This window comes from Onychomys torridus, chromosome 1, assembly GCF_903995425.1.
Source record: "Onychomys torridus chromosome 1, mOncTor1.1, whole genome shotgun sequence".
Taxonomy (NCBI): Eukaryota; Metazoa; Chordata; class Mammalia; order Rodentia; family Cricetidae; genus Onychomys; species Onychomys torridus.
The window spans coordinates 165887494-165911666 of NC_050443.1; the positions used below are offsets into that span (position 1 = coordinate 165887494).

The 24173-nt window shown below is 52.4% G+C and overlaps 1 protein-coding gene across 2 annotated transcripts in view; it reads right to left on the bottom strand.

The window, feature by feature from the left end:
* The window catches only part of Sh3pxd2a (SH3 and PX domains 2A), a 160511-nt gene that overhangs the window by 55369 nt on the left and 80969 nt on the right, over positions 1 to 24173 (bottom strand). The window contains exons 6-7 of one of the 2 annotated variants that reach the window (XM_036171892.1): positions 6353 to 6397; positions 261 to 392 (exon numbers count right to left, since the gene is read on the bottom strand). In XM_036171892.1, the coding sequence (XP_036027785.1) occupies positions 261 to 392; positions 6353 to 6397 (177 nt within the window). The remainder of the gene's footprint in view (positions 1 to 260; positions 393 to 6352; positions 6398 to 24173) is intronic. The other variant, XM_036171883.1, reaches the window with a different exon arrangement.

Here is a 24173-nt window from a genome sequence, read left to right on the forward strand (position 1 = left end):
CTTCTGCTGCCACCTTGGCCTTGCATTAGCACAAGCTGGCTAATTAGCCTCAAGCCAGGGAGACATTCTTCACCACCAGGCAAACTGCTGGCCTGCAGCCCAAACCAACAGGGGAACTTCAGACTCCTGGCCCTCTCCCTGCCAGATGGAAATAACGTATAGCTGCAGAGGTGGGGGGGAGGAGGAGAGGAACAAAAACCCAGGCGGGCCCAGGAGCCCGGCTGGACCCAGGACTGGATAGCCGAAGGCCAGGCACTCACCGCTTTCGTTCTTCTCGATGACATCTACCACCTCCCCGGCCTGGAGACTCAGCTCCGAGTTCTCTTGTTTCTTATAGTTGGACACCACCACGTACTGTTCCAGGATCATGGGCTCGGCGTTGCTGTCGGCACCTGGTGAGGGCAGAAAGCATGCGGTGAGCCAGCGGCTGGCCGTGGCGCCGCGTCCGGGGCGCCCTCTGTCCATCGCCCTCGAGGGAGGCTGCTCGGTCGCCAGCGCTGCACCGAGGAGCGGCCCGTAGCCAGGGCTCGCGGCTTGCTGGGCCCCAAGGACAGGCCATATAGCAAGGCCCCACACCGGCCCGCTGCACCGCGGGGACCGGGGGACATGGGGAGCCAGGGGACGAGGGGAGGAGAAGTGGGTGGAGAGAGGCAGAGACAGGCAGAGATGGAAGACAAGGGAACTGAGGGGAAAGCCTGCTGCTGCTTGCGAAGTTAGTCACAGCCAGGCATGGGGGAGTCTGCAGAGAGGCCTGGGGCCTCTGTCTCTCCAGACTCTTGGGCTGGCTGGGGTGTAAGAGGAGGGCCACAAGAGCACAGTGGGAGGCCCATGAAGCCTGAGACCAGAGCACAGTGGAGAGAAAGAAGAGAGGCAGGGGGGAGGCCCAGGAGGCCTGCCTGTTGCCTATCTATCCCAAGCCTGTAAACCCGGAGAGAAAAGGCAGCAGGGCTCCCTTCAGGAGGGAGAGAACTTCTCCACAGCCTAGGTCCAGCAAAGAGTCAAGAGGGTTTGAGGCCGCCAATCACTTGGGCTTACTCGCAACCCTTAAATAGAAACACATGAGACCCGTCGAATGAGGAGCTGGGGGTGGAGGCAGGGGATGGGAGGAGGGCCCAGACTGTTTACTTGAAACCCAAGAAGAAAGTCCCAGCGCCAGAGCTGGCGAGCCTAGCCCACCCCCCCCCCCCCCCCCCCCCCCCGCCAACTTTTCCTCAAGTTCGGCTCCATTCTTGTCCTCCTGGCTCTCAGAGGGCCAGGCAGACAGCAGCCTTAGGCTTTCCAGAGGAGCCTTCCTGAGCCTCACCGCCATCGCAACCAGCAGAGGGTGACCGGTTCCCCCTTGCCTTGGAGTGCTGGGCAGTTTCAAAGCCTCAGAGTCAAAGGTTCGGGTGTATCCAAGAGAGGGCAGGTGAGCCCTCTTCTAGGAGCAAGCCAGTTTCTTTGTCCTATTTGGCTACTAGACCAGGGTGACATTTGTTAAACAAGCACCAGGCTGGAAAGTGGACAGGCTGAGTGCCCATCTCAGCTTAAATGGTACATGGCTGGATGTACTGTCAGATCTCTGCTCTTCAGCTGTTACCATGGACACGCTCAAAGACAGGATGTCCTGCTGGCATTCAAATAATCCATGAGCCAGAAAATGACTAACCACCTCTTTCAGGAAGCCTTCCCAGACCTCTCCACCCCTAAGGGAATTCCAGTACATTTCTTATGCCACAGTTGCCGGTCAGCCTGTCATTCCCACACTAGTGGCTGAGGCAGGTGAATCAGGAGTTCAAGGTCAGCTTGGGTTGCCAGTCAAGACCCCTGCTTCAAAACCAAAACAAATGCAAAACTCTACCAATGTTTCACACCACTAGTGTGGCCATAGAAATAGTCCAGTTTCCTGTGGTGCCCCAGCCTCAGACACATTCCCTCTACATGACTGAGTCTGACTCACAGGCCAGACAGGTATGGCTTCAGTTCACCTCTAGACACCCCCTTTCTCTTCCTGTTTATTTCCCAAACTAATGAGAGGCCCAGAGAGGACAAGAGACTCATGCAGTTCCCACAGCTCATACAGAGACAGCCAAACTACTCATGGTCTTTTCAAAGGTTCAAGTCCATCCCTCTTCTAATTACAGAACACTGATTTATTTCCATACACCCTGTCCTTCTGACATAATGATCCTCCACTTAAGAACACAGACTCATCCCAGGAACTTTTAAACCTTTTAACTCTGATGCCTAGGCTTCAGAGGGCCAGCTTTAGTGGGTGGGGCCTCAGTATGAGTCATTTTGCATACCCCCTCCTGTCCCACTGTTCAAATCCGAAGCCAAGAGTGAGAGGCACTGCTTAGACCTCTGAGTCCTTTATAAAGAAGGTGCTGTCAGGGTCTGTGGCCAGAGAACTCTGGGAAAGTCAAAGAAACTCTTCTCCCACATGATGTGTGTGGGCTTTGCAGCCCCAGATGGGCCCTTTAGAGACTCAGAAGCTGAGGTGTGCCCCATGAGTGCACACATGCAAGCCCCCAGGGAGCCCCTGAAAAGCCAGAATTGTATTTCGGGCAGAAACACAACCAACAGCTGGGCAGCCCAGCCTCTGTACTCAGATGTCGCCAACCTCTGCACCAGCTAGCAACAGACTGGGCACTGGGCGACAGACAGCCTCCCACTGTGCCCCTGGGGGATATCAGTGCCTGTGTAGCACAAACCAAAAAAGGACCAGCCACTGAGGGGACCTTAGATGTGAAAAATAGGAGAGGAGAATGTAAGACCAACAAAGGGGACAGTGGAAGGAGTTAAGTCTCCAAGATGCCAATTCATGCAAGTCCCCACAGGGCCCCTCAGGATCAGTCCCATACTCAACAGCCAACCGAATGTCCATCCAAGTGTCCTGCTTGGTCCTCACAGCAGCTTTCCACAGAGGGCTCCACGCAGCCCCACGTTACACATGTGTAAACTGAATGTCTCTAGGGGAAGCAGATTCTAAACTAAACCCAAGTCCCATGCCAACAAGCACATGACCTTAACGCCTGCATCACACATGGCCTACAGGTGCCACTGATGTGCAGTCTCTAGGAAGGACCCTGCCTCACTGCATCCCCACACACCTGGCAACCTGATCAACACTGGACTCGTGATCACCTCTAGCGCATACTAGCACATGACTAGTGCATACGTCCATTAGTGGCAGGCACTGAGTGCGAAATGAACACACTTCCAGACAGACGGTGTGACTGCTGTGCCCATCTGGCTAAACCAGGAAGGGCCTTACCTCCCAAATGGGGGTGGCTGGGGGGGGGGGGGGGGACAATAAATGGCTGACCTGGAAGTGGGGAAAAGATGTGAAGCTGAGGCAACATGGAGCGTGCAGCTCTGGGCTCGTGGCCAGATGACAAAGACGTAAGGACAAAGATGAGGTGCCAGTGAGGGGACAGATGTCAGCTCATTTTGATCCAAGCCAAGAAAAATCTGAGGCAAGATTTCAAAGCAGAGAGAAATCTACACACCCACAGCCGTCATCCGAAGTCTGCCTGGAAAACTGGCTGGAGCCTCCAATGGCTAGCGTTCTGGGACTCAGGAAGGAGAGCAAAGAGCCCGTTCTCGGGGGTCACACAGCACAGGCAGGCTGCCACTCCTCCTGCAGACAGCTGCACTAGCTGTGGGATTCTCTCCCACCCCCTTCCCACCCCCAGCGCAGGCAGGCTCCCAGCTCCGCCCTCTGGCATCACCCCTTCATGCACTAGTCACTGCATGGCAGCAGGCACTAAGAGCAGGTATCCAGATGAGAAACCGCTTGGTGGTGGGCGGTGATGTCACCTATAGAGACAGCTCTGGATCCCCTCCAAGGCAGGCAAGGCCTGGAAAATTGGGGTCTGGAGGAGTCTGTCTGAGGAGGGGGGAGGCCTCTTGTGCTCAGGCAAGAAGGCTTTGGCAGAATGCAGAGGGGTGGACCCCTTCTAGAGAGCATTGCCTCCTGGTTAGAAGGGGGCTTTGCAGAGGAGGGGGATACTTACACTCTCTCAGATCCTTGGCTGGGCTCCTGGGGCCTCTGCCCTACCCCTGCCTCATACCCGTACTCCACCATCTGCACAGAACTTTGGGATTTTCGTTGTCAATTTAAGCTTCCAAACTAGGTCTTAGCCAAGCCACTCCCATACGTCAAGGGCTCCTCGTTACTTAGAGGGTAAGAGGCAAATTCAAGCCGTCTTTCCTGTGATTGGTATTCTCCTGGTTCCCCGCTATTCCTCCACTAACGGACTGAGCACCCAACACGTCCCTGTGGACACTCTTCTGAAGCCTCTCCTGAGGGCCCTGCCCCCTGCTCCACATGCTTCTTCCCCTTCCCCACTGCGCTCAATTCTACCCAAGCAGTTCTGCCCCTCCAGGAGGCGCCTTAGCACTTGGCCATAATCTCTTGTTCTCTCCTGGGCTTTTGGTTGGGAATGGTTCTCGACCAGGCCATGTGCTTCCGACCAGTCACCTATGTATGATACCGGTGTCACAAGACATGGACCCAGACACAACCACTGCCTGGCATTCAAAAAGCAAAAGCCTAGAATCAGTGTCCAGCTCAGCCTTGCCCTCGCTTGCTCTGTGGCCTTGGGGAGGACTCTTAACCTTCCCCAGTTTACGTTCAAGAACCTCAGGGGCTGTTCTGCGCATGCACTGAAGTTACAGGGCCTAAAGCCCCCAGTAAAGTACAAACAGCTGTTTAGAGAGCAGAGCATGGAAGACTTGGGAGGACCTAAAGCCCTCACTACCAGAGGGAGCTCGGAGGAAAGGCCACTGCACTGGGAGGGTGGAGAGGGAAGCCTAAAGCTGCTTCCTTCCCTGTGGTCCATCTCTGCTAGACCCACCTCCAGGCAGGCGGGGGCTTACCAGCTGGAGAGTCAGCTCAGAGTCTCCAGGCCACTCCAGGTTGGATGCCAGGCTGAGCAGCCTCTGGGACCCTATCTGTTAGGATCTCTGGCATCAGCCCATCACCTCTGCATTTCCTGTTTGACAGAATTCCCCCAACATTCCAGAAGGGACACCAAGGCTGGGAGAGACTCTAGTCTTGGACTCTCAGTTGGCTATCCCTGCCACTCTAGAGTGAGGGTCGGGAGGATTGCCTCCCTTGGGCCTCTGGCTCCAGAGAGTTGGACTCCTCTTGAGAAGCCAGGCCCTGTGGGAGCTCAGCTCTAGGTTCCTAACACTCCCAACCCTGGGCACGCCACCAAGACCCAACGGCCCCTCGTAGCCGGTTCCTCCCAGGCTGCACTGGGCTGCTGGCCTCTCAGCTATACGTTCGGTGAATAGAATGTATTGCTGTGGGCCAAGTGGGATCTGGCTCACTGGCGTGAGCAGAGGGGAAAAAGGGATAGGAGCCCAGTGATTAGCTCAGGCCCAGGCCAGCATCATAGGGAACACCATCAGGACAACCAGGAGGGAAGGGCGACCTCCCCCGCTGCCTTCTCTCCTGGCCTCTCTCCCGGGATGCTCAACATCCCCTTCCCTGCCAACAGCAGTGTGGAGGCGGGGCGGAGGGATGAAGCTGGAGCTTTAACCCTGCAACTGGCCCGAGACCCCTACTCACTCCAAACGTCTGTCATGCCTCCTCACCCTCAGCCTGAATATTGCTCTTGGAAAGAAAGGGACCCTGTTGAAGACCCTTCTGGAAGTGCCATCCCTCTCCTACCACCTACTCCAATCACTACAGTCCTGCTGTACATGGTTTTTGCCACAAGGCTAAAATCAAGACCCTGACCCTCTACCCAGATAGACCAGATAAAGGCTAAGTCTCTAGGGGGCAATCCCAAGCTCTGGACTACTGGGATCTAGATCTATGATCCACCCTGCCACACTCTCAAGAAGGGCCCTCCTGTTCTCCAGGACTCTAGCTCCCCTGAGAGATCTCCGGAAGATAGGTTTGGGTGTCAGGGATTGATTCCCTGCCTCAGATTAGAGACAGCTCATTTTTGGCTACTCTCCTTGGGATGGCCAATGTGACAAGGCCAAAGAAAGATGAGAGCAGCCCACCATCATCCTGGAACAGAAATGCCCTGAGATGGCATCACATGCCTTTGGGAAGCTTATGCAACCTCCGCAGGGCAGCACAGGCAGGGCATGGCTGAGCTGGGATTCAAACCCACAGGCACTGGGCCAGCACACACGCACTCACTCACACTCTGCTACTTGGCCACCACTCTGTAAGGCTCCATGGCTCATCTGAGGACTAGAAAGGGTTCTCCCAGCAAGCAGAAAGCCCAGGGAGTGGAAAAGCCCCGCATGCAGATAAAGGGAAGCATGCGCAAGGAATCCTGCGCACCAGCTCCTCGACACACATGCTGGGACACACATGTTCACACGCATGCATGCGAGGCAGTACCTGTCACGTCCTTCTTGGGAGACTCGGTCCAGCTGGTTAGCCACACTGCCGAGTCCCCGAGAGAGCAAGGAGAAGCAGGAGAGAAAACCGTTAGGCAGGCGAGAGGGCCACTGAAGAGTGGCTGCACACACCGAGGTTCAGGGCGCCCCGGGCGGAAGGCGGGGGAGGGGAGGGAGTGATTTCCTGGCCTGGGATGACTGCTGGGCGTGGGCCTGTATGATTACAGAGGCTGGCTGGGATAATGAGGTGTCTGTTGAAACCCAGGCATCTCTGAAGCAGACTTCTGACCCAGGCCCTCCCTGCAATGGGATTCGGCTTTAGTGTGGGCTGGAGAAGGCATCTGCCTCTGTAGCCATGTGGGAGGCTGGTCCCATGGGGCCTGGTGGCTCCAAGGATTGTCAAAGGCCAGCGGGCTCAGCAGACCAGACCCAGGACCTCAAATGTCAGGGTAGTTTTCAAGTTTTATAATACACTCTGCCTTGAAGTCTTGTTCATCCCTTGCCACAGCCGCACCCCCACGGATGGTGATGCAGGGAACAAGGCTCCTACAGCAGCGGTTCTCAGCCTTCCTAACGCTGCGACCCTTTAATCCAGCTCCTCGTGTTGTGGTGACCCCAACCAGAAAACTATTTTGTTGCTATTTCATGACTGTAATTTTGCTACTGTTATGAATCATAATGTGAAGAGCTGTGTTTTCCGATGGTCTTGGTGACCCCTGTGAAAGGGTTGTTCAACTGTCGAAGGGGTTGTGACCCACAGGTTGAGAACCACTGTCCTACAAAGACCTTTATTTCACACTGGCCCAGAAGAGGGACCTTTAGTGGTGGAGAAACATGAGGGCTACATTCCAGACTTGGACAGTGGTGTCCTATCTGGGCCTCAGTTTTCTCACCTGTAAAACAGGGTTATGTTGTTTCCTGCCAAGAGGAAGGATAAATAAAACCAAAGTGTGGTGGGGGACAGGTCATTATGGGCTAAGGTATCATCAGCACTATGATGGGGAGAACCCCTTCACTTGTTCACTGATATGAACATTTCTAATTGTGTGTGTGTGTGTGTGTGTGTGTGTGTGTGTGTGTGTGTGTGGTGGATGGCATGCCACAGGGGGACACCTTTAGGGAATTGACTCTCTTTCCACTTTTACATGTGTTCCAGGGTTTGAGCTTGGGTTACCAGGCTCACTCAGCAAACACCTTAACGGGCTGAGCCACCAGGCTAGTACTGGTTCAAATATTTCTGGAATATCAAAAGTCCCCACGAACACCAGAGGTCACCACAGGCACTCTCTGCCTAGAGGGGACCACTCACTCTCCTGATGGACTCAGGAGGTAGGCACACACCTCCAGCCTCAAACCGTTAAGGAGACATTTCTCACATGGGGAGTAACTGGCCCAAGTTTCCATGAGATAGAATGAAACCATGCCTGGAGATAACCCCAAATGCAGGGCCTGGCCGCCAGAGACAGTCAGAAGGCTAGTGTTGGGCTGCATACAGGAGAGGCAAACCCTTGCAGGCTGTAGCACTGGCCAGGGGGAGCTGCAGACCTCTTCACAGCAGTCAGAACCAATCCAACATTTGTGGTCTTTGTGCGGTCTTCTTCACATAAGGGCTATTCAGTTACTCTCCAGGACAAACCCACAACAGCAGGTACTGCTACCCCTCCATTTTGCAGACAAACTGAACCAGCGAGATTAAGTCCCTCACTCAAGGTTACACAGTCAGTACAAGGCCCATCTCTTGCAGAGACACCGATCAGACAACCAGAGCTTGATGCTACATTTCAAGCACACTACACACTTGCTCAGTAAACACCCCCCACCCCACCCCAGCCCCGAGAACTGGGAAGCTGCTGTTCCAAATTTTACTGTAACTCAAGAGTGAGTTGCTTGTGGAGAGTTTTAGAGAGGTCTCTGGGGTCTCAGGCCCGGGTATGAACCCAGGCCCCGCCCCTTTAGGGAAGTTAATCCATCATTTGGAGTCTAGTCTTTCTTTTTAAAAATAAATTGTTTTATTCTCTGTATTTGAGTGATTTGCTAGCATAGAGGTCTGTACATCATTTGCATCCCTGGTGACCGAGAAGGCTAGAAGAGCTGTTGGATCTCCTGAAACTGGAGTTACAGATGGTTGTGAGCCACCATGTAGGTGCTGAGAGTCAAACCGGGTCCTCTGGAAGAGCAGCCAGTGCTCTTTACCACTCAGCCATCTCTCCAGCCCCTCAAAGCTATTCTTGAGCTTGTAAAATTCAGGGTAAAGTGATATGCTTGCCTTCTTGGCTGCTGTGGTGACTAAATGAGGTAATACCAGTAGCCAACATATGCCTAGTAATTACCAGTACTTACTAAAGGTTAGCCACCATGGCTGGTAACACTTTCCATGATGTAGGTAGCACGGGCCTCCCAGTTTCATTCAGCTCTGGAGGCACTAGGAAAGTCACGGCCCCTGATGCAAGGATGGTAACTGAACGATACACTACATTAGACACACCAAGAAAACTCCTGCATCTAGTCTGAGATACCTCCCACTATCAACCTCAGACTGGGTCAGCTAGAATAAGGAACAAACAGGGCTGGGTCTCAGGCCAGGACCTCTTACCAAGCCTGGGAGCTGGCAGGACTGCCCTCATAGTTCAAAAAGGGCAGACATGCTGAGGACCACCAAGGTTCTAAGTAGCTACAGACAAGGAGGGCCCTGTGCAGAGTGTGGTGAAGATGGGGGCCTTGCCTGCCTGCGCCCACATCTCAAACCCCTTCTTCCTTTGTGGTTCCCTTTCGGTTCCTCAGGAGGAAATATTTGGAGAAAAGGCAAATCTCCTCTAGGGAGCCACTGAAAGGCATTCTGTCTGGGTGTGGAAAACCCAGGAAGGGTTATTCTGCTAGGCCAGGGGCTAGGGAAAACTTACCTTAGGTGCCAGGGGCCAGATAGTCTCTGGGAAGACCACTCAGTTCTACCATGATAGTGTAAAAGTGGGTTGGGCATGGGAAAATTTGTGAATCCCAGCACTTTGGAGGTGGGGCAGGAAGACCAGGAGTTCAAAGCCTGCCTGGGCCACTTAGATTTTGTCTCAAAAGCTAAAGAGAGCTGGGAGTGTAGATCAATGGTAAAGTGCCTGGCAGCATATCTGAGGACCAAGGGTCAATCTCTAGTCTGTTGGCCTGCCTGTCTCTGTCTCTCTCTAAATCATCCAGTGATTATACTAAAAACAGTAACTGCGCCATCCATCTTCCAATAAAACTTTATTCACAGAAGGACAAGGTAGGTTGGAAGTGGCCAGAGGCAGGACACCTGAGCACATGCCCATCCTACTTCAAGCTCCAGAAGCAGGGATTTTCTTCCCTGTCCTCAGAGGAAAATGGAATAGACTAGAAACAAGCCTGTCTTTTTAAAAGCGATTCATTTCCCAATCCCTGGATGTGCGGAGTAAATCCAATCCTGCTCTCCCAGCCCTCCCTGGCAAGCTCTCTCCTGGGGTGGGAAGGACCCCTTCCACCTCATTCTAATGAACAGAAGAGAGCCTCTGGCTCACACAACCAGGCCCTCCGGCCAGCAGGCAGACAGGGCTGCTGGCTCTGGGGCAAGAGGAAGGCACAGCCAAGTAACAGCTGTGACCAACACAAACCAACTGCTGCTTTCTTTTCTGTCCTCTGCTGACCAAGAAGCCAGGGTCCCGCAGAACAGGGACACAGTCTGCCACAAAATGAGGGGCATGCAACTACAGTCTGCTTGCCTGGCCTTGCTGGAACTAGCTCTATGGCCTTGGGCAAAGGGCTTACTTTCTCTGGGCTTCCATATTCAACACCTGCCAACTACAGCATTCAGGCCTACTGATCTCTCAGGTGGCCATCTGACGTTCTCGACTTTCCTGGCAGAAACCTGGTACTTGCCATAACACATGTGATCAAACGAGTCCTGGAAAAAGACCATCTTTCCAGAGAAAAAGAATCACTTGCACACAGGTTCAGTTTCTGAAAACCAACTGCCTCCCAAAAAGGAGATAAGGTTTGAAGGCAGAGTTACGTTTGAACATGAAACATCTCCCACAAGTCTCTGGATTGCAGGTCTTGTCTCTAGCTGATGGGGTTCAGGGAAGTGATCCTGAGGCTTTGGACCTAAGCAAGGGAGTGGGAGTTGGAAAGAAACAGGGAGTGCAGCCCACCTGGAAGGAAGCAGCTCAGGAGATGCGTGGCCCAAGAGATCCATCTTGACTCCCCCCTCCTCCTCCTCTCTGCTTCCGGCTGCAGTGAGGTGAACAACTTTGCTTTGCCACAGACTCTTGCCGCCAGGATGTTCTGGCACACCACAGCCCACAGCAATGTGGCTGAATTTGTTAGTTACGTTTGCATTACTGTGACCTGGCAGAGACAACTGAAGAAGAAAGCTGAATCCGGGCCCATGGTTTCAGTCTGTTGTGGTGCGGAAGCTCACTTCACGGCAGTAGGAGTGTGAACAGCTGTTCACAGCAAGGTGGGCCAAGAAACAGGGAGCGAGGCTAGAACCGAGGGCAGGTATAACCTTCCAAGGCTGGTTCCTGGTGAGCTACTCCCAGCAGCTAGGCCTCACTTCCTAATCTTGAAACAGTGCTGTGAGCTGGAGAAGCATCCAGACCACAGCTGCAGATTTGATCCGTGACTCTGACCGTGACCTCTGGGACACCATGAGCCAAAATAAACCTATCCTCCCTTTAAATTGTTCCCTCAGGTATTTGCTATAGCCATGAAAAAATTAAGCAAAGCATCGGGAGCAGAGACATGGAGCAAGAGTAATAGGCTTGGGTCTTGTGTTCACTTTGCCATTTACGGTGGCTGAAGTGGGACATCCAGCCATCTGATCCTCCTTTCCTCCCATAATTTGGCAGCAAAAAGGCCTGACACCCCATCTCCTTCAGAGTTTTCACACTGGCAGGACAGGTGGGGACCAGCCTCTGGGATACGATGGGAAGCAGATAACAGCCGAAGCTGTGGGTTCCAGGGTGATACATTGGTGTAGAGATGGATCTTTCAGTTATCTGTGACATCCACATTCTTGTCACAACTGTTCCTGCTGGCCAGCCATACCACCAAGAATCTAGGCCCAGTGTCTGCAGGTATGGCCAAACACCGGGCCTGGTGCACACTTAAGAGGCTGACCCTGGCTCCTGTTGGGTCTGGGTGATGAGGAAGAAGCTACAAATGACAAGCAGGTACTCCTGAATTTCCAGAAGCTCCCCCAAGGTCCTGACTACTCTAAATGAGGGACACTCCACCCTGTTGCCTTGAAGCCCCTAACCTTGAGCAACTGCAGAGCTGTGGGAATCAAGTTCCACACACCCAATCTTGTCTTAAACAGTGTGTGCAGGACACTTCCCCAGAGGAGAACACGTTCCACATTCCAAACTAATAAACCTATGGTGGGCTGCAGGCCTGGGTGGAGGGACCGGGGAGGGGCGGGTGTGTGTGTGTGTGCTAACTGCCCAAACTCCATGGAGAATGACAGTGAGCCAAAGGCTTGGGGGACCAGTTTTCACAGCTCAGGGATTCTGCCAGGTCCCATGGAATGAAAATCCTGGCCTTCCCAGCCCTTCCCTCCTTCAGGATCTCAGGGGAGGCCTCTCCCTCTTTGGGAATTCTACTGTTCATACCTCTGATCTGAGCAGCTTCTAAGCAACCAGCTGCATCCTAGGCTCTCCCCTCCTTCCTTTGCTACAACTCAGCTTTGCACAGAGGCAACTTCTTAAGTGTCCTAGATTCCGTGTGCTTCTTTCCCTTTTTGACTACACCACTGGGAAACCTGGCCACTGCTGTCAGCCTATAGCTGCCAGCCCTGTATTTAATGGCAGCAGCAGCAGCAGCAGCTGCATCGGCTGTTTTCATGTGTGGAGCACGTCCCTATCTCCCCCACGTCTGACATGGACACACAAGGGCTCCACTTGTTCCAATAGCCCCACCTGGTTCATCCGTGTTTTAAAGAATAGTTGTCTACACTGACGGCTACTCTAGGGAGCCGGAGCAGACACAGCCATGAAAGGACAACTGCCCCTGGGAGAGTACTCCACAAAATAAGATGGTAAAGACAGGACGAAAAGGCCAAAGGCCGGTTCCCCCAACTCACTACTATGCTTCTGTCAGAACTTGTTCATCCTGGTGGAAGATCACGTGATTTCAAATGGGCAGTGCTGGGAGGTAAGGCCTCTCGGGAGGTGTTTGGGTCATGTGGTGCAACCATGGGGAAGGGGTTAATGCCTTTCTCCCAGGAACGGCTTAGCTTCTGATGTGGGTCTTGGGCTTCCTTTGTCCCTCTTGCACGGGCCCACCTGCCCTTCCACTGTCTGCTGCTGAGCAGGGGCAACTCTGTGACCACGGACTTCTCCGCCTCCTGAGCCTTGAACCAAAATATAAACTCCTTTCTTTCTGTTTTGTTTTTCATGACAAGGTTTCTCTGTGTAGCCCTGGCTGTCCTGGAACTCACTCTGTAGACCAGGCTGGCATCAAACGCCAAGATCCACCTGCCTCAGTCTTCCAAGTGCTGGGATTAAAGGCATGCACCACCACACCTGGCTAAACCCTTTTTCTTTATAAAAATTAGCCAGTCTTGAGGCTGAAGATGTAGCTCAGTTGGCAGCTTGCCTAGCATGAGTGAAGCCCTGGGTTCAAATCCCAGCACCACATAAAGTCAGGTATCGTAGACCTTCCCTGTAATCCCATCATTTGGGAGGCAGAGGCAGGAGTGTCAGAGACTCGAGGCCATCCTGGGCTACATGAGACCTTGTATCAATAAATAAATAACCCAGCCTCAGGCATCTGTTCCTACAACACAAGTTGAACTAAGATGGTTATATGAACTGCTTCTCAGATTGGCAGCCTTGGGAAGCTTACGTTAGTGTGAGCAGAGCCCCTCACACAAACCCACAGAGGGAAGACTGTGATCTTGGATTGGAGGGTGATGGGTTAATGTCTTCCTCCACCTGCCCTGCATCCTGCTCCCAGCTTCCCAGGCAGAGGAGTGCTCTGTGCAGCCTTCTGGGATCCTGTACACAGACACAAGGGCCTTGGGCTAGCTTAAAGCTGTAGTGGGTTGAAATCATCCATCATTTATGAAAAAGAGGTTCCATATTTTCAGTTGTTAAAGTATGCAGCTAGTTTTGCCCAAGCCCTAAGTGGCTGTACTAAATACAGGTTCCAAGCCATTGGAAGAAGTACTTCAGAAATTTAGTAGGGCTGGGTTACTGATGGGGGTCTGAAAGACAAGAAAATCCTAAGCTTTTGTCTCCAATCTCCCCTCTCTGTGATATCTTGGCTTCCTGGTCCTATCACACAGGCCAGAAAGACCATGTGGGGACTCAGGGACGCACAGAGAGAAAACCACTTGCTTACAATTCAGGTAGATGACATCACTTCTCGCACAACCTGAGGAGGGCGGCGCATGGTGCTGAACATTTGACATACATTGTACTTAACCCGTACAATAATCTGCCTATAGGAAGAGGAGGAAACTGAGGCCCAGGGGAGTTAATGTCCTCAGGCCCCACAGCAAGGAAGAGCGGAGCCCAGGCAAGTGGGCCAGGGATTGGGAACAAAGGGGCCTAATGGGAGACCTCATTTTCTGGGTTTCCCCCCTGGCCTTATTGATTTCGGCTGTGCTCCTCTGTGTAAACCAGTCACGTTCCCACATTTTACATGCAGCTACAAAGGTCTCCTTCCCCCAGAGTTTTGCCTTTCCCAGAATCCAGGGTACACATGGGACAGCCCAGCCCAGGGTAGGAATGTACTGGACCCTGAAGTAGGAGCTGCTCAGAGAAAACAGACCGACTGTCTGCTCAGGTGGGGGAACGGGAGCGGTCCACAGCTTCTAAAGGAACAAGAAAAGGATGCCTTCTCGAGTCAGGGCTGGGACCAGGGCGGTCCAGCCAAGTGGAGGGAAGGAAGGCCACCTTTGGGAAGACTCAGCTGTCTGCGGGAGGGGCTTCAGCAGAGAGTAACAGGCAGGCCTGCAAGCTGCTGAGACCAGAAGCTTCTGTTTAAAGACAGGTGGCCACGTTAGTTGGGAGATGTGTGGGCAGACAAAGGGGCACTGGGTGGGGAAATGGGTGGGTGCGGCCGAGCATCTGCTCCCAGCAGCTGGGCTTGACCCCACACAGCCCCCGGGGTGTGTCCTCCCCCTCAGTTCTCAGGTCCTTACCTCTCTGGAGGCCTGCTGCTTGTGTGCAACAGAGAAGAAACAAACACAAGACTGAAAATTCCAGCCCCAGCCACTCCCTCCACAGGGTGGTCTGCCTCGGTGGGCCTCCCCACACCCCGAGATGTTTCCTTGCAGTTCCTCCACCCACCATCCTCTGAGAAGCCCCCACTTAGGGCATTATGTGTGCTCACACGCACACAAGGCCAGCACAGAAATGGGTCAGTGACTTCAGTAAGCCAGCCAGCCACTTCAGGCCTACAGACTTAATCCTGTACCTACCCATCCCCTGGCAAGCCCCTCCAGGAGCCAGACGGGGGAGGGAAGGACTGGAGGGAGGGAGGCAAGGGTAGCGCATCAGGATGGACATTCTCATCCAGGACACAGTCTCGCACTCTGGACTCCGGCTATCAGATCAAAGAATCAACTGCCAGCCGTTGAGTGAGCAATGCCCACCCGCACTGCTGGGCCTGCCGCTTGATCGGAAGTCCTCAGCACAGGATGAAGGACTGTACAACTGCCCCCCCCCAATGATCTTGTCTGCTCCAGAAGCCCCTGGCTTGAAGCAGCCTACCCCCCCCCCACTACCCTCAAAGAGCGTCCTTCTGCTCTGAGACTCACCACAGTGGCTTGGGAGAGATGAACCAGGGTGAGCCCCCTTACTGATGTAACAGGGCCTGACTCTGAGCAAGGCTCACAAGCCACAGCTCCAGAATGCCTGCTAGGGCTGTAGTCTTAGCAGGTGTTTGGCACATAGTAGGTGTTTAGTAAAAACACACTGAGCCAGGCTAGGCACATATCCTAGTATGTACCAAGGCCCTGGGTTCCGTACCTAGCACACACACCCAAAGTGTTGTCTCTCCAGTTAGCCCTGAAATTTCTTGACTCCACCATACCTCAGACACTCAAAGTGCCCAGTTACCCCTCACTGGATGCCTGTAGCCTGACATTAATCTAGCCCAGAGTTGCCCTCCTGAGCTACATGCAGGCCTTCTGAGGCTGGGGAATGCCCTTGACCTTCCTGGACACCATGGCACACAGACAGGCCCTCAGGCCCAGGAAAACATCCCAGAAAGCTGCTGACTGACAACATTTGCTTCAAAGTCTTCCAAGGGCTTTAAAAAAAAATACCCATAACCAATACAGTTGTGTGGCAAGATGGATGTCACAGGAAATGGGAATCTGTGCAGGGCAACATGCTTATCTACCATGACTGGTGAAATCCAGGTTCAGTCAGCCCCCTCCCCCATAGTGTCTGCTGGCAGCCCCTGGGCCTCTCCTGACTTGGCCAGCCCTTGCTCTGCAAGGGTTTGGACAGGTCCCCTGAGCTTACAGATGTCGTGTAAACAGAGTTGTGTGCGCGCACACAGAAAAGCATGCACGCATGCCTCACTGCTGGGGAAATCCCCACAGCTGGCTCTCAGGTGACTAAGCTTTGCCCAGCAAGCAGCAGCTGAGAGTGCCTGCAGGCCAGGTGTGTGTGTGTGGGGGGGATGCGGGGCCTGGGGGTGGAGTTAACCCCTCCAAACCAGAGCAGAGGCTGAGCTTCCCTCCAAGGAACAAAGCCCTGCGCAGCCTGTGTTGTTGTGCCTCCTGCTCACTTCTCTGAGCACTGTACCACATTTTCCTCCTTAGGAGAAGGCTGTTCTTTGTTCTGTTAGTGCTAGCCCATCACCAGTTCTGGGGAGTCTGGCTTGATGGATACTTGTCCCCAAAAGAGGCCACAGGCAGAAGCCTAGGAAGCATGTCCTAATGACAGACACCTAGATGGGGACCATGGCCAGGAAATCAGCTAGAATTATTGCACTCCTTTTATGGGTGTGAAAAGTGTCTCTGGGAGCCTGCTCCAGGGCCCTACTCTAAAGGAAGGCTGGGGCAAGTTTTCTCCCACTCAGGTGCACTGTTTCTATTAGCCGGTGGTGATCTGCATTACGTCTCTGAAAACAGAACCTCAGGGTCGGTACTTGGAGATGTGGAGGAGCTAGATGCTCAATTTGCTTTATTACGTTTCCTTACTGAGATACTATGTAGCCCAGGCTAGCCTCAAACTCATGACCCATGTGCCTCAGTCTCCCAGGTAATGAAAATTTTTTTTAAGAGCCCCTTCTTTTAGAGAGTGTCTCAATGTAACCCAGACTGGCCTGAAACTTGCTATGTAGCCGAGTATGACCTTGAACTCCTGTTTCCTCTGCTAGGATTACAGGCATGTGTCACCATAGCTAGCTTAGATACCCAGTTTAGAAGAAGTCTATATACTAGGCCATCAAGTGCTGTGACTGGACAGATAGACAGATAGACACCTTCTGCACAGTTGCGCTCTCTTTGCCTGGCACTCAGGAGGCTGAGGCAGGAAGTGCACAAATTCACAGCCAATATGGCTGTGCTGGCTAGTGTGTGTGTGTGTGTGTGTGTGTGTGTGTTTTGGCTAGTTTTTATGTCAACTTGACATAAGCTAGGGTCATCTGGGAAAGAATCTTAATCAAGAAAATGCTTGGCTGATGATTGGTATGGAGGCTTACACCCCACTGTGGGCGGTGCTACCTCTAGGCAGTAGTCTTGGAGGAGATAGGAAATCAGGCTGAGTGAACCACGAGCCAGTAAACCGTGTTCCCCGATGGCCCCTGCTTTGGCTTCCAGGTTCCTGTCTGGACTTCCCCTAGTGATGGAGTGTGGCCCGTGAACTGAGATGAAATCAACCCTTTCCTCTCCAAGTTGCTTTTGGTCATGGTGTTTTATCAGCAACAGGAACTCTAGACACCGGACAACTTAGGCTTTGTCTCTAAAAAAAAAAAAGAGGGGTTGGGGGCTGGGGCTGTACAGCTCAGTGGTAGACAACTTACTTAGCATGCCTGGGTTTAATCTCTATGTGGTAGTGTGAATGAGAACGCCCCCATTAGTTCATATGTTTGAACACCTGGTCCCTAGTTGGTAGAACTCTCTGGGAGGGATTTAGGAGGTGTAGGGACAGGCTCTGAGGGCGTGAAAGGCTCCCACCGTCCCCAGTGTGCTCCCTGTCTCCTGCTTATGGAGCAAGAAGTGAGCTCTCAGCTGGCTGCTCTGGCCGCCTGTTGCCATGCCAGTCTTCCACCATCAGAGACTAACCCTACGGAGCCATGAGCCCAATCAGACTCCTCTGCTCTAAGTTGCCTTTCGTCCCAGCAATAAAAAAGTGACACATCCTAGCACAACAAAAATAAATGAGTAAACAAAGAAATAAACAAAACCCGTAGTAAATGTACACGGTCTGGCATTTCCCTGGCAGGGCTAGATCGCTTTGCCCCACCCACCTGTGGTATTTGTGCTATTGTATTTATTGACACTGATTGACTTACTCTTCCACCCAACTAGGGGTCCTGGAAGAAAAAGACCTCAAATTCATCTTGGAATCCTTGAAGCTGGGACAATATGGCCTGGCACATAATAGGTTCTCAGCTGCTTAGCAAACAAATCTATGAAACAGCCATGGCCAGAGCCTAGGAGGCCAATTCTGGGTCCAGCTGCAACCATGCAGTCCTAGAAGGAAGGCCCAGAACTAGCACTTTCTCAGAAACTTGCTTCTTATCCAGTCAGCCTTCAAGGACCCTTCCTGTCTCCCGGACTGCCACTGCTGTCCACAGGGTCACTGGCCTTGTGTAGAGGTGGCCCAGTTCATAGGAGTGTGGGAACGGGGTCTGAAATCAGAGCCCTGGGATCAAATGCAAATGAGGACCCAGGAGCCACCAGACTGGTGGGACTGGCAGGAAACAGAGGCATGTTCCTCCCTGACAGATCTAACCATGTGCAAGGTCTCCACGTGGCCACTGTCAACATAACAAAGACAATCTTAGTGCGGCCTGTGTTGCTGACCTGTCACCCTCCCACAGGGATGGTTATCTACTCACCTGGACCCTGTTTAACACTCAGGGAACCTCCAGGGACCCAGGGTGACCCAGGGAGACCCAGATAAGCAAAAGCTGTCGCTGAGACCACAGATGCCCCTCCCAAGACACCACACACTCAAGTCAGAAGCAGAGCTGAGGGGAAGGTGGGGACAAGGGGCTAATGTCCCCTAAGCTGGGCAATGTGAAGGATCTCGACATGGCCCCACTATCTTAAATGCAAGACTCCTGGCCTGATGTTAACTCAGTCCGTCCTTAGGCCAGCTGCTTGGGTCACGTGGCGACAAAATCCAAGGGGCAAAGAAAGAGTCAGGGAAAAAGTACGTTTTTCCTTCTAAATTTCCTGACACTTTGGAAAAAACTCTTTGCCTTCACATTTCGAAACTGACCAATTATAAAGAGGCTGCGAGCCAACCCAGTTCCACACGGCACATTTCTGTTTCTAAACTAAGTAACTTTAGATCAGAAAAAGGTGCTAATACAATAAGCAAGGCACATTTCCCCCAGTCTTTGTTTTTCCATTGGCTTCATTGTTACTGGAAATGTTACCCAATGTCACATGTTTATAAACCAGAAAGCTGAAGTGAGCATCACGTTGTATTTTTCTTCAGGCTGAGGGCTGTGGTGGGAAGCCTTTCTTTGCGGGACCACAACTTGGGTGCCTCCTCCCCCAGGAACGGCCTGATGGCAGAGTCTCACCACTGCCCCCATGAGGCCAGGTAGGGGGGCTAGGCTTAGAACCCTGTTTCTTGACAGTTCCTTGTGGCTTTCTTTCCTCCAACGGAAAGCATCTTCAAAGAGCTGGCCCAGGCCCATGGGGACCAGTGACATTCTTCCTGCTACCTTCACTGTCTACCAAGCCTGGATGCAGACATCAGTCCACAGCCAGTTTAAGAGTTCTTAGGCAGTATAGCAGAGGCTTCATGCCTGTGACCTCCGCACACAGGAGGTGAAGACAGGAGGATTAGGAGTTCAAGGCTAGCTTCCATCACAAAGAGAATTTAATGCCAGCTTGGACTACAGGAGACCCGTCTCAAAATAAAACAATCCTTGGGAGCCCATGCTGAGTGGGCCTGGGCAGGGCCTGAAAATCTGCACTTTAGCAAGCAAGCTCAGAATTCTAGCTGGGCCTTTGCCCAGGTTCTTGATCTCTTCTGGTCCAACTTCCTACTTCCCCAGCAGGGGAAAGCGGGTGATAGGGGCTGTGGGAGCTGCTAAGGAGCAGGACACAGGGCCTCAAGGCTATCTTGACTTCTTTCCTGAGATCCCGGAATCTGGGAAGCGCTCCTCCCTCCTGCCCAGCATTGTGTGTCCAGGGCAGCGGAGCAGTGGGTGCTGCCTTGGCTGGGAATCGTAGCATGGACCCACATATGCGCAAGCACACAACACGTGAGCCGTACTAACAGACACTCCATCACATCATTGCCACATGGGCTGGCTGTGGAACTCAATCAATCAGCCGCATTTCTAACTAGATGGCTTTGTACTTCAGGGGTGATACAAGGCTGAGGAGCCAGTGCCGTGAAAACGGTTTAAAAACACAACCGTGGGTGAGAGGTGCCAGACTCTGATGCTTCCACAAGACATGCTCACTTGGGGACAGGCCAACTGCTTTGGTAGTGGGAATGCTACATTTTCCAAGGCTTCCTCTCCAGCCAGGAAGGCCTCTCCTTCCTCAACTTCTTACTCATGTCAATCCCACAGCCTCAGTCGTGCCTGAGGTTTCTCTCCACCAGGGCACACAGCACACGCCCTGCAGCTTATCCCAGCTCAGGGCCCTTTTCTCCAGCCTCGCCATGGGTGACAATCCCCTGTTCTCTCCGGTGTGCCTCCACGCGCCCAGGAAAGTATCTTTCTCTGTAGGAGGAGCTGGGCATTCCCTGGGCCAGAAGCCAACCAATGATTCAAAGAAGCAGAAGCCAGCTCTTCTTCTGCCAGAAGGCTGCTGCAGCACTAACCCTAGAAAAAGCAGACCTCCAAGGCCTCCCAGACCTGCTGGCTCTGCTGCCCTGTAGCCCTCCTACCCCTCACTGGGCTCCGAAGCCTGGAATCAGCAGGAGACCAAATTATACTCAACTTTCACCTTGGGCAAGCAGCCATGCTTAGTTACCTCATCTATAAAAGACAGGTGGGGGCTGACAAGATAGCTTGACAGGTGAAGGTGCTTGTCACTATAGTGATATCTTATTTGTATTGAAATGTGATTTTATTTGTATGTCAATAAAGTTGCCTTGAGGTCAGAGCAAGCCAGAGCAGAAGCTGGGCGGTAGTGGTGCACGCCTTTAATCTCAGCACTTGGGAGGCAGAGCTAGGTAGATCTCTGTGTGTTCAAGGACACAGCCAGCATGGCAGACACACGCCTTTAATCTCAATACCAACCATAGAAGACCTGGAGGCCTGTACAAACAGGCAGTGACGAGGAGGTCATGTGGGTTTACAACCAATGAGAAAACAGAACAGAAAGCCTATAAAAAAGACAGGACACACAGAAGTAGGTCTCTTGTGGAGAGGAAGGACAGCAGAAGCAGTGAAGGGTAAGGTTTTCCGCTCTTGCTCTGACCTCGTGGTTTTTAACTCTGCAATCGGTTCTGTGTTTCTTATTTAACAAGCCGGTGACATCTACATGTATGTCACCAAGACTGACCTGAATTTGATCCCTGAGAACCACACAGTGGAAGGAGAAAACTGACTTCCACAAGTTGTCCTCTGACCTTCATATACATGTTGTGGCACACACACACACACACACACACACACACACACACACACACGCGTGCACACACACACACACACACACACGCACACACACTCGTACACGTACACAAATAAATATAAAATATATATTTTTAAAAAGGTAGTCCAGCTTTCCTGGATAGTTAGCTTTTTATAGTAGCCAGTACTTACAGTTAAATCTTTCTATTAGAAAAATATACTTTATTCTAAACTGAACTTGGGGGTTTGGAGAGATGGCTCAGTAGTTAAGAACACTGGCTGCTCTTTCAGAGGACCTGGGTTCAATTCCCAGCACCCACATTGTGGCTCACAGCCCTGGGCTCTCCAAGCATTAGGCATGTATGTGGTGCCCAGACACACACGCAGGCAAAACACTCACAAATACAAAATAATAATTTAAAAACATAGATAAACTATAAAAACAAAACTAAACTAAAACTAAACTTAGGCAGGCACGGTGGCTCATGCCTCTAATCCAGAACCGGAGAGGCCAAGGCAGAAAGATTACCATGAGTTCAAGACCAGCCTGGGTTACAGAGCGAGACTGTCTCAAAAGTACAAAGCAAGGAGCCAGGGAGGTAAGGCTAGGTAGGTAAGGCACTTGCCACAAAGTCTGATGACCTGGGCTTGACCCCTGGAACTTATACAGTGGACAGAGAGACCCCCATGCATGTCACATATGCTCCTACACACAGATTTTAGACGTGTGATATAATTTATTCTCAAGCATTTTATAATAGTTTATAAAATTAAAAAATTTAAAAGTAAGAACAATTAAAAACAAATGAAAAAACAAACAAACAAACCCAAAACCTGCCCAAGCTCAAAGGCGAGGCCCAGAGACACAGGCTTGTAGTGTGCTATTCAAGAGGATGAAGCACAGGCCAGAGAAATGGCTCAGCAGTTAAGAACACTCACTCTTCTCCCAAAGGACCCGAGTTCGGTTCCCAGCATCCACGCTGGGCAGCTCACAGCCACCTGTAGCCACAGCTCCGGGGGCTTCATGCACTCTTCTGGCCTCGGCAGGCACTCCCACACATGTGGCATTTACCCACTGCCAGTCCCAGAGTGTGGAGGAACCTACATCAGCACCCTTTCCTACAGGAGTGTGGGGATATCTTTGCGGCCTCCCGCACCCCCATTTTATAGATGAAACTGAGGCACAAGGAAGCTAAGGACTTGCTCAAGAGCATATAGCTAGCTGGCAGACGTGGGGCATGAAACAGGCACTCTGGGTCAGAATCGACACTCCTCTGGGACTCACAACATGGAAATAAATATTATGACTGAATCTTTTTATTCTCAAGTTAAAGGTAATGTCAACTTCTCCCCACCTTTCAGAACCTATAATAAACAATAAACACGTAAACCAATAGCAAAGCTGATGCAGGGTGGAGCTGGGGTTTAAATCCTACCCAGTGTGTGAGATGTCAAAACCTAAACTCTCCCTCCACCAACAATGGAACCACAACAGTGCTGATCTCACTGACTGGGCCCAGGAAGACTGTTTAAAGATCACAGAGATGGAAGGCAGTCTGAGTAAACAGGACCTCACCAGGAACATCAACACTTGCCCAAGAGAACCGGCTCGCAACACTCTTGAGCAACCTCATTTGCACTGAAACCAGCTCAAGGCTGAGAACCAGGACCAGGCCCCTCGGCCTGGCAAGTGGCACCACATGGAAGCCATGATCCCAGGGTTTGTATGGACCACTGCGTCCCCTAGTGGCAAATCCGAGAACTCCTCAAGCATCTTTCTTGGGAGCTGTGGGAACTGGAAGGGAAGTCCTGCCCTGGGGCTTCTTTGTCCTTTAGGTCTCTTGGAGGAATGCCTGCCACCATGGAGGAGCTAACACAGCCGCTACTGGCCTTTTCTGCTGCTGGCTGGCAGGAGGCCCTCCAAATGTACGGTCAGCTGTGATGCTCAGCGGACCCTCTGGAGAGGCCAGCCCCCACACTTTTTTTGCAAAGCATTTTTGTGTTGGTGGCTAAAGCCCCATCCTTGGTGGATGTTAAGGAAGGGGAATTGTCCAGGACTGGGGTGGTGGTGAGGGAGGCCAGAGCCAAGAAGCTGTAAAGCCGCAGGCAGAGCTGAGACTCCCTGAAGACCCGCACGTGTGGACAGCAGCTCCAGCTTAAGGTCCAACCTGTTTTCTGTGGTATGGGTTCAGGCTGGCCTAGACAGCCCGGCCAGTGTGTGGGCCAGTTCCTTACAACAGCCCCCACCACACAGGCACCCTGGTTCCTTCCCTCCCTAGGAGGTCCAGGCTGCCCTTGAACTCGGCCTTTTGAGTGCCAGGATTACATCACACCCAATTACAATAAATCTGTCTGTCTGTCTTCTGCTGCTTCTGTTCTTCCAGCTGAATTCTGACTGGCACAAGAGGCCAGAGAGCTCCAGGTGAGGGAATGTGTCCAAGGTCACATGACTGACAAACATGAGTCAGGAGACTCGAGTGTGCTGGTCAGGTTTTGTCAACTTGACACAAGCTAGAGTCTCGTGAAGGAAGAGCCTTAGCTGAGGAGGCGCCTCTACCGGACTGGCCTGTGGGCAGGTCTGTGGGGGCATTTTCTTGATTAATAACTGATGTGCACAGTGCCACCTCTGAGCAGGTAGTCACATCACTCTGCCCCACCCCATCCCTTCAGTGTTCCTCACTCCACCCAGAGGAAACGGCCGGTGAGACCCCACGTCTCTGTCACCCCACCTCCTCTCCTAGCTAGAACACATCCTTGCTTACACCTACCCCTCACCCTGCTCATTCTCCACCCTGCCTCCTGCTTGAGGAGCTGGCATGTTCTCACAGGCCTTGGGCCTTCCCACTTGCTGTCTACTTGGTCAACTAGCCACGTCGTTCCAACACTTCCCTCTACCACACAGCACCTCACACGACAGCTCATGACTGCAAACTCCCAAACGGCAGACACTTGTGCAGTACTCTGCACACGGCCAGGCTCCATAAGGTCAAACAAGCTTGCTTGCCTGGAGAGAGGCCACCCTTTCCTGACTCTCACAGGGTGGTCCAGGGACTCGTGCGTTCTCCAAAACTCTCAACAAGTGA